This window comes from Pipistrellus hanaki, assembly GCF_964339955.1.
Source record: "Pipistrellus hanaki genome assembly, chromosome: 21".
NCBI lineage: Eukaryota > Metazoa > Chordata > Mammalia > Chiroptera > Vespertilionidae > Pipistrellus > Pipistrellus hanaki.
The window spans coordinates 6,384,435-6,399,911 of NC_140523.1; the positions used below are offsets into that span (position 1 = coordinate 6,384,435).

At 57.0% G+C, this 15,477-nt stretch overlaps 2 protein-coding genes and 1 long non-coding RNA gene across 20 annotated transcripts in view; all 3 read right to left on the reverse strand.

The window, feature by feature from the left end:
• Window positions 1-2,545, reverse strand: part of LOC311614486 — a 45,754-nt gene extending 43,209 nt beyond the window's left edge. For both annotated transcript variants that reach the window (XR_014793672.1, XR_014793673.1), the window contains exon 1: window positions 2,279-2,545. This is a non-coding gene — a long non-coding RNA (uncharacterized lncRNA). The remainder of the gene's footprint in view (window positions 1-2,278) is intronic.
• Window positions 2,546-3,854: 1,309 nt separating this feature from the next.
• On the reverse strand, window positions 3,855-6,992 carry RPS17 (ribosomal protein S17). The gene is made up of 5 exons (XM_084869335.1): window positions 6,896-6,992; window positions 6,516-6,667; window positions 5,858-5,963; window positions 5,125-5,190; window positions 3,855-3,982 (listed from the first exon to the last, which is right to left on the reverse strand). Exons 1-5 carry the CDS (start codon window positions 6,896-6,898, stop codon window positions 3,902-3,904), a joined length of 408 nt encoding a protein of 135 aa, XP_084725461.1. The 5' UTR covers window positions 6,899-6,992; the 3' UTR covers window positions 3,855-3,901.
• A 2,151-nt stretch (window positions 6,993-9,143) lies between these two features.
• The window catches only part of CPEB1 (cytoplasmic polyadenylation element binding protein 1), a 54,496-nt gene continuing 48,162 nt past the window's right edge, over window positions 9,144-15,477 (reverse strand). For all 17 annotated transcript variants that reach the window (XM_084869150.1, XM_084869141.1, XM_084869152.1 and 14 more), the window contains 4 exons: window positions 13,689-13,887; window positions 12,363-12,457; window positions 11,823-11,903; window positions 9,144-10,610 (listed from right to left, as the gene is read on the reverse strand). In XM_084869150.1, coding sequence (XP_084725276.1) covers window positions 10,500-10,610; window positions 11,823-11,903; window positions 12,363-12,457; window positions 13,689-13,887 — 486 coding nt within the window. In that variant the 3' untranslated portion in view covers window positions 9,144-10,499. The remainder of the gene's footprint in view (window positions 10,611-11,822; window positions 11,904-12,362; window positions 12,458-13,688; window positions 13,888-15,477) is intronic.

The following is a 15,477-nucleotide window of genomic DNA, read 5'->3' on the forward strand; positions in this document are numbered from 1 at the left end:
ATTCAAAATGGTTTGCCCTGTTTTAAATTAACTATTGGTATTGTTTTCAATGTTCTCAACTTTTCAAGCAACCATTCTCATCCAAAGGCTAGTTGACTTAAATAAGTTTATTTTCTCTGGGCATTTTTTTTTTTTCCTCCCCAGAGAAATTAACTCAACATTGGTAAACAGCTTTCCACTGTTAGGGAATGAATGAGTTGCTCATACCTTACAACATTCAAAGCCCACTTTTTTTTGGTTATGTCGCTCTGCCCCAATAATTAAAAAAAGAAATAAAAAATCACACAAGACTTTTTAAAAATTGTTTGACAAAGAGAGGAGGGAAAGAGGGAGGCAGAGAATTAATCCTAAATTGTTTGCCTCCGGGGGGGGGGGGTGCCCTGAACTGGCATCTAAAACCTGGGTATGTACCCTAACCGGTGTTGCTCAGTGGATAGAGTGTCGGCCTGCGGACTGAAGGGTCCCAGGTTCGATTCTGGCCAAGGGCATGTGCCTTGGTTGCAGGCACATCCCCAGTGGGGGGGTGTGCAGGAGGCAGCTGGTCAATGTTTCTCTCTCATTGATGTGTCTAACTCTTCCTCCCTCTCCCTTCCTCTCTGAAAAAAGTTAATAAAATATATTTTAAGAAGAATAAAATAAAATAAAACCTGGGTATGTGCCCTGACCAGGAACCAAAGCTGGGAGCTTCCGGTGTAAGGGACAATGAATGCTCCAACCAACTGAGCAGGGCTTGCAACACTTTTTTGAAAGTTAGGCTTTTTTTATTGAACTTTTCTTTTTCCTATTTACATTATTGATTTATTCATGGGAATGTATCATATTGTTATTTAAATCTCCAAACTTCTTTTGTTTAAAAATATTTTTTTATCGATTTCAAAGAGGAAGGGGGAGAGAGACAGAAACAGCAATGATGAGAGAGAATCATTGATGGGCTGCCTCTTGCACACCCCCCCACCCCCCACTGAGAATCAAGCCTACAACCCGGGCATGTGCCCTTGACCGGAATCGAACCCGTGACCCTTCAGTCCGTAGGCCGATACTCTATCCACTGAGCCAAACCAGCCAGGGCGGAATGTGCCTTTTTTCATCAGAACAAAACAATCACTGTTAACAGAGCATGGTGAATATTTCTCACTATTATAGCTGGCCCCCAATATTCTATTTCTGCCCCTACCCGTATTCTCTATGTCCCCTCTCCCCCTGCAATGACCCCTTTTAGTCCACCCCAGCTCCCCGCACACACTTTTTATTTTAATACATTTTATTGTTTTTTTTACAGAGAGGAAGAGAGAGGGATAGAGAGTTAGAAACATCCATGAGAGAGAAACATCGATTAGCTGCTTCCTGCACACCCCCTACTGGGGATGTGCCCGCAACCCAGGTCCATGCCCTTGACTGGAATCGAATACAGGACCTTTCAGTCTGCAGGCCGACGCTCTATCCACTGAGCCAAACCGGTTTCGGCCTTTTTTTTTTTTTTTTTTTAAGTATATTTTATTGATTTTTTTTTTTTTTACAGAGAGGAAGGGAGAGGAATAGAGTTAGAAACATCCACCAGCTGCCTCCAGCACCCCCCCCCCCCCCCCCACTGGGGATGTGCCCGCAACCAAGGTCCATGCCCTCAACCGGAATCGAACCCGGGACCCTTCAGTCCGCAGGCCTGGGCTCCATCCACTGAGCGACACCGGCCAGGGCATCTCTCACACACTTTCTTTTTTTTTTAAAAAAAAACACACAAAACTCCAGAGCCTGTGGGACAGGTGGAAACACACTTGAGTTGCGGGGGTGTGAGTGCCATCCAATGCGAAACGGTGAGACTCGGTCCTGGCGACCGCGGGATGCAGCGGGAGCGGCGCGGAGGCCCCGGAGCTCCAGGCGTCGCCCCGCCCGCGCCCCCGGGCCGCCGCCCCGCGCGGGGCCGGGCTCCGGGCCTTTCACCGCCGCCCCCACCGCCCGCCCCTGGAGGCCCGGCAGCCGGGGAGAAAGGGCGCTTCATCCGCCTTCCTCACTCCAATGGGGTCCCCCCGACCCCCTTCCCGCCCCAAAAGCCAACGAGGACGAGCACAACCGGAAGTCCCTTCGTGTCCGTCCATTTGTCCATTCCCCTCACATCCCGTCACGCCCCCTCGCCCTCGGCTTCCCGGACCGTTTTCCTCAGCTCCCTCGGTTGTTTTTATTTTATTTTAATGCTTAATGTGCTCATTTTCTAGCTAACGGAGTCATTCCGCTTTGAAAAGTGACACAAACAACCGGAGACGGAAAAAGCAAAAACACTGACCTGAGGCGCAGTCCCCTGGGCAGAGCGGAGTCCCGGAGTCCCGGTGTCCCAGGCGCCGGCGGAGAGCCCTCCGGTCCGTTTTGTGCCGGGAGTCCCGGGAGGGGGTCCCCAGGGCCCGAGGAAACTGGGGGGACCATCTGGGGGCCGGCACCCCGAGGGCGAAGCGGCCCTCAGGCGGCTCTAGCGCCCCGGCCTCTCCCACCGGCGCGGCGCGCGTGCGGACACCTGCGCCGGCCCCGCCCACCGCCGCACCTGCGCGAGGCCGGCCTCCGGGGGCGGGGCCGCGCCGGCGTCCAATCGGAAGTTAAAGAGCGGCCCCGCCCCGCCCACATCTCCGGTGCACGAGGCGTCGGCCCCGCAGGTGAGGCGGCTGGTGTGACCGCACTGCCCCCTGGTGGCGAGCCTGGCGAACAGCCTCGCCAGTTTCAAGGTTGATCTCGTTCACCTGGCTCATCTGCACCAAAAAGCCACCCTTTCCTCACCATGGACACCAAAAACCTAAGGGGGAGTGGGGAGGCTTTAAAAAAAAAAAAAAAAAAATCCTTTTGTGCCCTGGCGGGTTTGGCTCAGTGGATAGAGCGGCAGCCTGTGGACTGAAGGGTCCCAGGTTTGATTCTGGTCAAGGGCATAGGGGTTGCAGGGTCTGTTCCCAGTGGAGGGCCTGTGGGAGACAGCTGGTCAATGATTCTCTCATGTTTCTCTCTCCCTCTCCCTTCCTCTCTGAAATCAATAAAGACATATTTAAAAAACAACAACACAGACAAAACCGGTTTGGCTCCGTGGATAGAGCACCAGCCTGCAGACTCAAGAGGCAGCCAACTGATGTTTCTATCATTTCCCCGACTCTGAAATCCAAAGGGCACCTGTAGCCATGGCTGGTTTGGCTCAGTGGATAGTGTCCGCCTGTGGATTGAAGAGTCCTAAGTTTGATTCTGGTCAAGAGAACATGCCCAGGTTGCAGGCTTGGTCCCCGGGGGGGGGGGGGAGGTATGCGCAGGAGGCAGCTGATCAGTCTCTCTCATCACTGATGTTTCTAGCTCTCGGTCTGTGAAATCAATAAAAAGGGGGCACCTGTCTATGCATATACACATTCTCCTGAACCCTGAGAACTAGAAAAAACAAGTACATGTAACAGAGAATATAAAGCAATTGGGGCAAAATGTAAACAACTGGAAGATCTAGGTACAACATTTTGAAGCTCCTTCGTACTGTTCTTGCAGCTTCTTCCCCCAAGTTTGAAATTACAAGGCATTTTTAGAATGTCTGCTGCACCTGTCTCACAGAAGCAGGTGTACAGGGGCCCCATGGACAGCCACACCTGAGCCCGCACTTCTGTGCAGACCACACACATGCTCAGCGTGAACACACAACTGAACAGCTCCTTCCCCACTGCTCGAGAGGGACGCCCAGCCCGGCGCTCTCCCCACGCACACACAGGGGGACCCACAGCCTCGGCAGACCCACCTGCCCAGAGGTCAGAGCCCCCGACCCCCAGGACGCAGCCAGTGTGCTCCCCCTTTCTCGATAAGGAACCCCTGCCCTTTGCTCCACCAGCACCCAAACCCACACACACGGGCAAAGTTGTCCAAGGTTTATTGAGAATATTACAGCATAGCAAAAGATTCAAACGGCTCCACGCGGTGTTTTGAAATTCATCCCCACCGTGGGCTGGGTGACCTGCAGGTTGGAGAGACTGCCAAAGTCCTGGAACAACAAAATGGGTTGAGTGAGATCCGTGGTCGTGGCTCCAGGACCGCCGAGCCTCTACCAGCTGGCAGAGGGACCTCGAAGAATCCCAGCAAAGGGCTTTCTCCTCCCCACCCCAGAATGGCCTCAAGGACCCTACACTCCAACCAGAAGCTGTCCCGTACACTGTCAGATGCTTAGCAGCATCCTTGCCCTCTATCCACTAGTGTCTGCTCAGATCCCCCCACCCCCCTGCTGAGACAATGAAAAAATGTGTCCAGCCCGGCCGGTGTGGCTCAGTGGTTAAGTGTTGAACCATGAACCAGGTCAGGGCACATGCCCAGCAGTGGGGCGTGCAGGAGGCTGCCAATCGATGATGCTATCATCACTGATGTTTCTATTGCTCTCTCGTTCTCCCTTCCTCAATAAAACTATCTTAAAAAGCCCTAACCTGTTTGGCTTAGTGGATAGATTGTCGGCCTGTGGACTCAAGAAGCCCCAGGTTCGATTCCAGTCAAGGGCATGTACCTTGGTTGCAGGCACATTCCCAGTGTGGGGTGTGCAGGAGACAGCTGATCGATGTTTCTACTCTCTATCCTTCACCCTTCCTCTACGTAAAAAAAAAATCAATAAAATATACTTAAAAAAAAAAAAAAAAAGGGTGTCCAGACATTACCAAATGTCCTGGGGTAGAGATGGAGATATGTATCTCCCTTTTCAAATAATTTCTCTAGGCACACACACCACCAGCCTGAGGCAGCCGCCTTACAAATGGCAGGCCCTAAGCAATCAGCAGCTATGTAAAAAGTCCTAAGATCAGCCACAGCAGAGACACTCATCAACGGGTACTGAAGATAAGCATCTGGAAATGAGACCACAGCTCACTCAAGTGGTCGGCATACAGACAAAGAAGGAATAAAATGGGGGTGGGGAGTCCAATGAGGGGGACAAAAGGCGACATTTGTAACACTTTCGACAACAAAGATAATTTTTTAAAAAAATAAATGAAAGCCCACATAATGAAAAAGGACCAGCTGGAAGGAACCCCGGGGGCAGACCCAAGGTCGGAAGAAAATGGCGTATGGAAAGCAGAGACACCTGGAATTAAGACAGGAGGATACTACTGGAAGCCCTACTTCAGGGGTTGCGCACATGCTTACCAAGAGCTTCAGCATTTCCTTTGTGTCAGGATCAACCTCAATGATCTCCTGATCCAGGGCCGAGACCTAGAGGAACAGGAACCGGGCCAAACACCTGTCAGTGAGTTCTCTTTCACCTTCCCAGCCCTTTCCCCCAAATTCTTGCAACAAAAAAGAGGGGCAACTTGCAAAGGAGACAGGATCCCCACTAGGTGAGCAGTCGGCTTAAGGATCACAGACCCCAAAGATCCCTTCTGGATCCACCTTTGTGCGTGCCCTTCGTTATTCTGACTGCTATTCGGGGAAACCTTAAGACTCTGTTCGTGTTTTGGGAAGATTTGTGCTAAGGCAAGTAAGTAACCAAACCACAAGCCCTGGCAAGGCAAGCAAACACGATGGAGGGCCCTCAGGTGAAAACCAGGATGGGCTTAAATGGCCCCCAACAGCCCTGGCCGGTGTTGCTCAGTGGATAGAGCTTCAGGCTGAGGACGGAAGGATCCAGGGTTTGATGCTTCTCTCTCACCCTCTCTGGAATGAATTTTAAAATTTACTCCCACTCCCCCCCCCAAAAAAAAATGCCTGCAACAGGGCAGAACAGAGACTAACACCCAGGCCAGGCAGGTTGCGGGCACCCGCAGCAGGGGTGAGGGTTTATGGGTAAAGGACCTCCTTCTCCAGCTCAGCTGAGGTCCCCAGAGAAGCCTGGCACCTGCTTCCCGGCTCAGCAGCAGCCCAGGCCCAGAGGAAGACTCACCTCGGGCACGTAGTTGTCTCTCCTCTCCCGCTCCTCCTCCTGCAGCTTGATGGAGATGCCTCTCACGGGGCCCCTCTGGATCCGCTTCATCAGGTGCGTGACATAGCTGCGGCACAGGCGCCCAGACACACACTGAGAGAACGCCCGTGCACTCCGATCCGGACACACACACACACACACGAGCCGCAGATTGAGTCCCGCTCCCTCCGTGGGGAAGAGAGAGGAACCCCGACTCCGAAAGCGACAAACACACAGCGCCCGCCTGCTCGCCTGTCACACCCTCTATCCGATTCTGCATCAAATCCTCCCCCCAAACTCCCAGGACCCCCTTTCCCAGGTCCTCATTTCCTCTCCTCCCAATGCACCGCAATGAATACTCAGTCCCCGTCCCCCCCGCCCCGAGGCCTGACCCGGGCCAGGTGTCACCGCCAGGGATGACACAAACACGCCACGGTCCCAACTGGGGGGGCTCCCTGCAAACGCTCACACGCAGCGAGCGCCCTGCTCCGGGGTGTCGGGGCGGGGACGGGGACAGCTCGCGCGGGAGAAATCCCCAGGACACAGTCCCCCCCCCCCCCCCCATTCCCGGGGTCTGACCCGGGACAGATCCAGGCCCCACGCCCCCAACCTCCCGCCGGGCCCCGGCGGCCCCCCTCACCCCGCGATCTTGTTCCGGAGCTTCTTGCTGGGGATGATGGCGATCTCCTCGCACACGCGCTTGTTGGTGTGGAAGTCGTTGCCCAGGCGCGTGTAGTATTTCTCGATGATGACCCGGGCCGCCTTCTTCACGGTCTTGGTGCGAACGCGGCCCTGCGTTGGGGGGGAAGAGACTGGGTCAGGAGCGCGGCCGCCCCTCCGGGGTCCGCGGGCCGCGCCCGGGAGGGAAGGAGGGAGGGGGCAGGGGCGCAGCGGGGGCGCGGGGACCGACGCGGGAGCCACCCGCCCGCGGAGGCCCCGGCCTCACGGGTGCAGAAGCCGCGGGAAGATGCGGATGGAGGTCGATTGCGGGAGATGACAGCTTCGGCCCACAGAACCTACCATGGTGGTGGCGGGTCCCTGGTGGTGAAAGAGGAAACAGGAAGCACAAGAGAGGCCTATAAGGCGCCGGCTAGACGGCCGCTTCCGCCCTCCCTGGACGCGGAGCCGGCGCGAGAGGCCGGGCGCCCCCTGGCGGCGCGGGGTGGGAGCGCAGGCGGCAGCCGCTGGCTGGCGGGCGGGTCTCTGGTTTCCCAGCCCCGCCCCAGGTTCTGGGACCAGGTCGCCTATTTGCTGTTCCTCAGGCCAGGGCGAGGTGCGGAGGGAGGGAGGGAGGGAGGGAGGGAGGCAGAGTCCTTGGGAAGCCATTCGAGGGCCTGGAAAGGTGAGGAAGGAAAGAGGGCGCCCTGCCCAGGACCCCCACCTGGTCCACAGGTCAGCGATGTGTCCGGCCAGCCTGTCGGGGGCCCGGAACACCTGGGACAGCTTATCTCATTTTCCCCAGCCTCTCTGCTCAAACATCCTTATGGGAGGGGCTTTCCCTCCACCTTACATACCCTATTTCCCCGAAAATAAGACAGTGTCTTATATTTTTTCTCCCAAAAGTTGCGCTAGGTCCTTTTTTTTTTTTTTTTTTTTAACAATCATTTAAGGTTATCTTTTTTTTTATTTTTATTGATTTTTCAGAGAGGAAGCGAGAGAGGGATAGTTAGAAACATCGATGAGAGACATATCAGCTGCCTCTTGCACACCCCCCACTGGGGATGTGCCCACAACCAAGGTACATGCCCTTGACCAGAATCGAACCTGGGACCTTTCAGTCCGCAGGCAGATGCTCTATCCACTGAGCCAAACTGGTCTTGGCTGCAACGTGTTTATTATGTGCCAAAAAAAAAAAAAAAAAAAAAAAAAAAAGTTAAGGGGCACAGCGCTGTGCCTCAACTCCTCTACCATCACCTTGGTCAGTGCAGTCACGCTAATGGAAGGCTGTAGGTCAGGAATCCCTCTCTGTGGAGGGGAATAAAGCCTGGCCGGTGTGGCCCAGTGGCTAGAGCGCTGACCTATGAACACGCCCCGGTTGCGGGCTTGACCCCCAGTGGAGGGTGTGTGTGCAGCAGGCATAGGATCAGTGAGTCACTCTCTTCCTTGATGTTTCCACCTCCCTCTCCCTCTCCCTCCCTCTCTGAAATCGATATACAGATGGGCAGGGGAGAGGCAGACTCCCTCCCAGAGTTGCAGGAACTTATTTTGCCAGCACACTTCAAACCGAGCCGCTGCCATCCAGGCCTCGAGTGGGCTCTTGCACCTGCCGCGGGAGGGACGCTTCTTCAGAGGGTAGAGGGTTCCTGCGCCTCAAACTAAAAGGCAACCTTCCCCAGGACCAGCCCGGCAGACGGGCCCGGCACGGTCTACCTGACGCAATCGGCAGACCCTCTCAGATCCGGGAGCCTGCGAGGACAGGGGCTGGTGACAGGCCCCCCGACAGGAGGACACGGGCTCAAGGCAAAGTGAGACGAAAAGCTGCGGAGCAGCCGTGCCCCAGGTCCTCCCAGCTGGGTGTGTGGCTGAGAGAGGAGCCCTAGAAGCTTTTCACACGTGGCCCCGTGGTATCCACCGGCCAGAGAGGCACCTCCACGGTGCCCTTGACCACGGAAGTGACCAAGAGTACTTAAAGGGGCAGGCCCCCCACCTGGTCCCACCATCCACCTGGGCTGGAAACTCATCCCCGAAAATCGGAGGAAATGCTTTTTTCTTGGTTGTTTTTTTTTTTTTTATTCATTTCAGAGCGGAAGGGAGAGGGAAAGGGAGAGAGAGGATATATATATAGAAACATCAATGATGAGAGAGAAACAATGACTGGCTGCTCTGCACACCCCCCCATTGGGGATCAAGCCCACAACCCAGGCATGTGCCCTTGGCCGGAATCGAACCTGGGACCCTTAAGTCCTCAGGCTGACACTCTATCCACTGAGCCAAATCGGCCAGGGCGGGAATATGAGTTTTTTGTGTTTTTGTTTTTATTGATTTTTTTACAGAGAGAAGGGGAGAGGAATTGAGACTTAGAAACATTGATGAGAGAGAAGCATCTATCAGCCGCCTCCTGCACACTTCCCACTGGGGACGTGGCCACAACCAAGGTACATGCCCTTGGCCGGAATCGAACCTGGAACCCTTGAGTCCGCAGGCCAACGCTCTATCCACTGAGCCACACCGGCCAGGGCGGAAACGTGAGTGTTTCACTCTGAGATCTTACTCCCCCTCTGCCCCGCAGCCCCCGCCCCTCCGTCACCGAGACAAAGAGACAAGAACGAACCGGAGTCTGCTGCAACGTGTTTATTATTATGTGCCAAACAAAACAAAACAAAAAAAAAACACCACCACAGCTGACTCCACACGTCTGGAGGAGAGTGCAGTCTTGCCTGCATATACTACAATGAGGTAGAGACTCCACACACAGCTTCACGAAACCCACAGAGTAGCTGGGATAGGCAGCAAGGCAAGGTCAAGGTCAGCTCAGCGGGAGAAGGGGGAGGGGGGGAGACACTGGTTCTTTGGCACACAGCTTCCCAAAGAGGGGCAAGTCGATTTTTTTTAAAAAAAAAAGAAAAAAAAAAAGAAAAAAGTCAAGTTTTCAAATCTCGGTAGCATTTCCACCCACCGCAAACGGCTGCTCCGTCCGTTTCTCAAACCAAAGAAAACAAGGAAGGGCTCCTGTGAGCCTGCTTCTGCCCCCGCCGAAAAGCAGCCCTTTGTAGCTCGGTTACAAAAAAGAAAGAAGTCCTGTGACTTTTGTTGATTAAAAACTCCTATCAACCCTCCCCCCGCCCCACAATAAGTGCAACTCAGAGAAGGTGCGATAACCTATATACAGCAGCTGCTCAAACACCTTTTCACCCGGTCCAGTTTGCAATTCAAACACATCTTTTTTTTTTTTTTTCTTTTCCCTCTTCATTCACAACCGTGAGAAACAGTGACCGGCAGTTCCCCAGACACAAATCCGCTACCACGTTAAGAGCTGCCAGGAAAGAAAACATAAAGTTAAAAAAGAAAAAAGAAAAAACAACTACTCTTGGCTCCAAATGACTTAAAAAACTATTCTTAAAGGAGTGTAAAAACGAACCGGTAAAAACCCTTGAGCGTAAAATAGGAGATTATGATTTTGGTTTAAATGAAGAGCAAAGTCTCCTTGTGGTTTACAGTAAAAAACGCCAGCTGAACACCCAGTTTATGCCGTTCAGTGGGGGGGAATCAATGGAAAGGCACTGTATGGCAACTGCAAGGATGAAACACCGACGAGACCTGCGCATCACCGCCATCAGTATTGCGAGGAATGTAAAAAAACAACAACAACAAAAAAGCGCTTTTAATAAATAAACCTCGATGTAGGCATCGTGTCGCTACCTTCCGGACACGTTCATTCTTTTTTTTTTTTTTTTTGCTTTTTCATCGGCAAAAGGAAGAACTAAAATCTGGGAAAACTACAGTCACTGGGAGGGTGGGCCGGGGGGTCCTTGCCCCAGCCCCGCCCCTGAGAACAAACTGGACAGAACTCATTGTGCAGTAATTAGTGCAGAAACAAAGACAGACGCAGCGAGTGCAAAGGTGACTGCGGTCTTCCCTGGTCCGCGGGCAGCCGGCGCCCCGGCCGCCAGGCGAGGCCGCGCCTCTAGCTGGCGTCGCGGTTCTTCTGGTTCCGCATCAGCGGGCTGTGGTGGCGCAGGCCCTCCGCGCTGTGCCGCCAGTGCCAGCAGGTCCGGCAGAAGTACTTGAAGCACACCTGTGGGGGAGAAAGGGGGCGGGGCTCTCCGGTGTCAGGAATGGGGAGACCCGGGCCCCTGTGGTGCTGGGAGGGAGGGTCTCGGGGAACCTGGAACCCCTAACACGGGTCTGATCGACCCGAGACACCTGCTATGTTCCTGACTCCATCCAACACTCAGGCCTCCCACCGTGTCCGGCTCCCCTCACCCCTCACCTCTGCGGCCCCTCAGACCCCATCCCTCACCCCCTGCAGGCTGCCCGTGTGCAGGGACCTCTGAAGACAGTGACTCCAGGTCCCAGTGTAAAGGAAATGCTTCTTCAGCCACGTGAGGGCAGGGGACTGCACCCTGGGCTCTGTCCCACCTCCTGCTCTGAGCTGTGTAACCTCTGACAAACCTCTGACCTCGGAGCAATTACCTAAAAAATGGAGAGCCCCCTCCCCCCCAAAACCGGTGATGGAGGCTGATCAGAGAGATGCGCGTCCTCAGTCCAAGGCACTGCACACCCTCATCAGGAGCTGTGGTTTAACCTCCGTCTGTCCGCCAGGGGCTCCGAGCCTGAGCAGCCACTGCAAACGCTGGAGCGGACGCCCGGCCAGGCCCCCAGCTCCCGCCAGCACATCGCAGGCCAGCTGCCCGGGCACCGCCTGGACGCTGGGCAGAAACGGGGGGGTCTCGGGCCCCACCCCAAACCCGCCGAGTCACAATCTGCATTTAGACAAGGTCCTCAAATGATGTGCTCACACATTCAAGTATGAGAAGCATTTCTGCTGAAAAACACCCCAGATGTGTGCACCGCCCCCCAGAAACCGTCAACGAGAAGCTGCTGTGCTGCCGTCTGCCTGCGTCTGACACCTGGCGGTACAGACCCGGGATAAACACCAAAGGGGTCCCAGAGTGGGGGAACAGCAGCCTGGCCGTGGTGACCCAGGAACTGGGGCAGCACTGCCTGGCTCGCAGGTCCCGCTGACGGCCCCCCCAGGCTCCTGTCACCCTCAGCACCCGCGATGACCAGCGGCAGGCCACATGCCAGCCGACATCGGGGGAAAGGAGAACCTGAACTTGAGAGCCTGCCCAAGAGTTGTGGGTCAAACCATCCCAGTGTGCCCCTGGCCTGACCACCAGCGCCTCCTCTGAGCTCAGACACCCCAACACTCTGTGTGAGAACCTGGTGAGGCTGTTTTTAACTAAGGGGGGACCTCCTAGACACCCCCGGGGCCCAGGGGACGCACCTGATCGCGACAGAAGAAAGGGCCCGGCTGAGAGTTGCAGAAGTGGCACAGAGCGTCTTCCAGGTAGGGGTCGATCTGAACCTGCACAGGGCGAGACGGGAGAAGGAAGTAGCTGCGAGGGAGGGTGCACCACGGGGCGCTCCGCGGGAATGCAGGGCACTTCCTGGGTGGAAGGGGCGGAGTGTGGAGACCCCAGGGGGCAGGTGAGCTCCCCACGCAGGGCCGGGCTGCAGCCTCTGCAGTGTGGGGGACCACACACATTCCTGCCTGGTCCCCCGGCACATTGCGCCCCCCGTCTCCCACCCAGATCAGGAGGACGCGGATCAGGAGAAGGAAGTCAGGCCCAGCAATGCCGCCCAGTAGCCCAGCCAGGGAAGGCCCCCCAGCAGCCACAGCCCGCTCTCCTGGGTCACCACGGCCAGGCTCCCCCGCCTCCAAACCTGAACCCCGTGAGTCCCCGGGCACACCCAGCCCAGGGACGGCTCCGTCTCAGCGGCCCGGGGGGTACCCGCCCAGAGGAAGGGACAGGTCAGCCCTCACCTTCTTGGTGAACTTGGTAGTTTTGATCTCCACAAAGGCAGCGCTGACGGCCTTCAGGTAACTGCGCTGATTGCTGAAGGTCACGCGCCCGGAGCCTGTGGTGGGAACAGCAGAACAAATGCCCCTTCTGAGGGCGGGAACGCCCGGCCCTCAGGCTGTGCAGCCAGAGAAGCCATGGGGTCTGGCCCCGCCCAGGCACCGGTGAGTTAACTGTCTGACCCATGACAGCAGGCTAACTTTTAAGCTGATAACTTAGCCAAATTCTCCCAAATGTCACTTGTCAACACTCAGGAAACCCTGTTTCTAGGCCAGTGATGTCCAATGGAAATGAGCTGTGAGCGACTTACGCAATTTTAAGTTTTCTAGCCACATTGAAGTGGGGGAGTTGGGTGGAATTAACTATTATATTTTATTTAGCCCCATATACACAGAACCTTATTGTTCTAACGTGTGGCACTAGCAGCCACAGTCGGTGGGTGGCTAGTTCAGACCACAAGGCACCAGCCCCACAGGAACACGGGCCCGGGAGGGAGAGCCCTCTGGTGTGGGCAGGGCCCAGGGAAGACCGCAGGGCTCAGGCGAGGCCAGGATTCAGCGAGAGCCCCTCCTGAAGGTGGGCCCACGGCCATGCCCTCATCCGAGGTCCCCGAGACCAGGCAGGGAGCGGGGAGAGCCTCGTCCTGCCAAGGCCCCCACTCCGCTGGCACCGCAGGCGGCCGCTCCGTCTGGGGTGCAGCACGGGTGGCCCCAATGCACACGGCTCCCTCCTGACCAGGCTGTGGGGAGAGGGTCAGCCACGTCCCCATCACCAAGTTCAGGCTCTGCTCCACCCCCAACCGGCCCCCCCGAGATTCCTGTGCAGCATCTGGAGGTGACCTGCCTGCTCAGAGGGGCTGACCCGGAACCCAGGGGCTGGGCCAGACTGCCCTGCACTGGGGTCACCCGCCGTTCTCCCTCCGGGCCCTGCCCCTGCCCAGGACCACTTAATAAAGGAAGCCAGGGAGCCCAGGAAAGAGCTGGCCTCTTAGTGACACAGGACCTGTTGTCTGTCCCAAACCGTTTGGCTCTGAGCGCCCCACCCACATTCCTCTCCCATTTTCACCTCCGAGGTCCCCGTCTCTGTGTTTCCCCCTTCACCAGGGGTGGGGGAGGCGGGGGAGGGTGGGTGCAGAGGGTGCTCAGCTAGAGAAAGGCGCTCTGCTGCTGGGACGCGTCCGTCGGCAGGCAGCCCCGGGCCAGGCCTCGCTCTCGCCCCCACGGGAAGGATCAGGATCCTGGGAGACCTCCCGCGGCCGCAGGCCTCCCCGCCCGGAAGCGGGCGCTCACCGATGGGGTACTTGTGCTTATCGGTGTCGATCCCCGCGTACACCACGCCTCCGAACAGGTCGTTGAGGATGGCCGCCAGGGCCTCGGCGTTGAGCATCCCGTGCAGGGCGCCCACGAACACCGTCCTGCGGGGGTCCAGTCTGTGGGACGGGTTCCGCAGGAAGTTGCTGTCAGCCAGGACCCAGGGGATCACCTGCACCTGGAAGAGCATGCAGAGGGGTGTCACGCCGGCTCCTGTGGGGGGTGGAGTGGGTGGGGGGCACGGCCCCTGGCCTTGCTGGACCCGGCGGGAGGCACCCAGCCTGCCTCTCGCAGCCCAGCCAGTGCCGACGGTCACCGAGCCCGTGAGTCCAAATGCGACAGCAAGGGGCCCAAGAGCAGCCACTCATCCTGGGGAGCAGGCGGAGCAGAACCAAACCGCCACCCGTGTGGTCCAGCAGAGGGCCGTGGTCCCCGGAGCAGAAAGGGCTCACAGGGAGACTCCAGGACAGGAGCTGGAGGCAGAGGCTGGGCGCTTAGGTATGCGATGGCTCCTGGCCCGGGTGCCAGCGCCGTGGGCAGGAGCTGACCACGCCTCTGCCTCGGACACAGCCTGGCAGGGCGGGCGGAGAGCCGCAGTGAAGTGCAGACTCCAGTGTTCGGGAAGATTAATGTGTGAGGATCTAAAAGGCTGTCTCGGAGCAGGAAGAGATGAGGCGGAAACCAGCCAGAGGCAGAAGTGAAGGAGGCTCAGAGGACGGAGAGGCAGGCCTGCAGGGGCCCGGGCAGCCACGCCCAGGAGACCCGCCACAGAGCCCGGGGCTGGGCGTGTGGGACCGCCCGGAGGAGCCTGGCCAGGGTCCAGGCCTGGGTGGCCTGGAAGAGAGGGCCTGGGAGAAGTTACCCAGAGCCAATTCCACTGGAGGTGCAGAAGCCCACTTTGCTTTGTCCACCCCACGGGAGGTGCCACCAGCTTGGTCCACATGCCCAGCGTTTTTCTTACATAAACAGATGCCGAGGACCACAGGACATTCCTGAAGGAAGGCCCGGGGAGGCGGGCCAGGCAGGCAGGAGCCTGGAGAGTGAGTCTGAAGGTAAGAGCAGAGCCCCAAGGTGAGTCATGTATCTGACCCGGAAAGGAGAGAGGAGGGAGTCAGATGCTGACCACACGGGGGCGGGAAGGGACCTGAAGGCAGTAGAAGAGGCAGAGGACAGGCAGCCCACGGTCAGCACACCCAGACAGGGGCTCCGTCACCGCAGGGCAGCGAGGGAAGGAGGGACAGGATGGAGGCGGCAGGGCATGGAGGGGGCGGAGGGGCCTGGGCACGGCTCCACGGCCTGCCCCTGGGAAAACAGGACCGGCAGAGGAGCATGCTCCCCACGTTCTACATACAACAGGGGTCACTGCATGGGCCCCAGCGGGGAGAACAGAGAGGAGGGGGTGCTCTGGGGATGAACCTGCCCTGCGACTAAGACAAAAACGTGACTGGACACCAGGAAACAGCTATAAAAAAAGAGCCAGCTTCGTGAATGCCTTTTTTCTTTAGAATGTACACATAGTAGAGGCCCTGTGCACAAAATTCATGCTCAGGGGAGGGGGGTTGTGGCCCTCAGCTCAGCCTGCACCCTCTCCAATCTGGGACCCCTCAATTTAGGGCAGTCGGACATCCCTCTCACGATCCAGGACTGTTGGCTCCCAACCACTCGCCTGCCTGCCTTCCTGATTGCCCCTAACTACCCTCTCCTGCAGGCCTGGTCACCCTTAACTGCCCTCCCCTCAGGCCTGGGTCCCCCCTAACTTCCCTCCTCG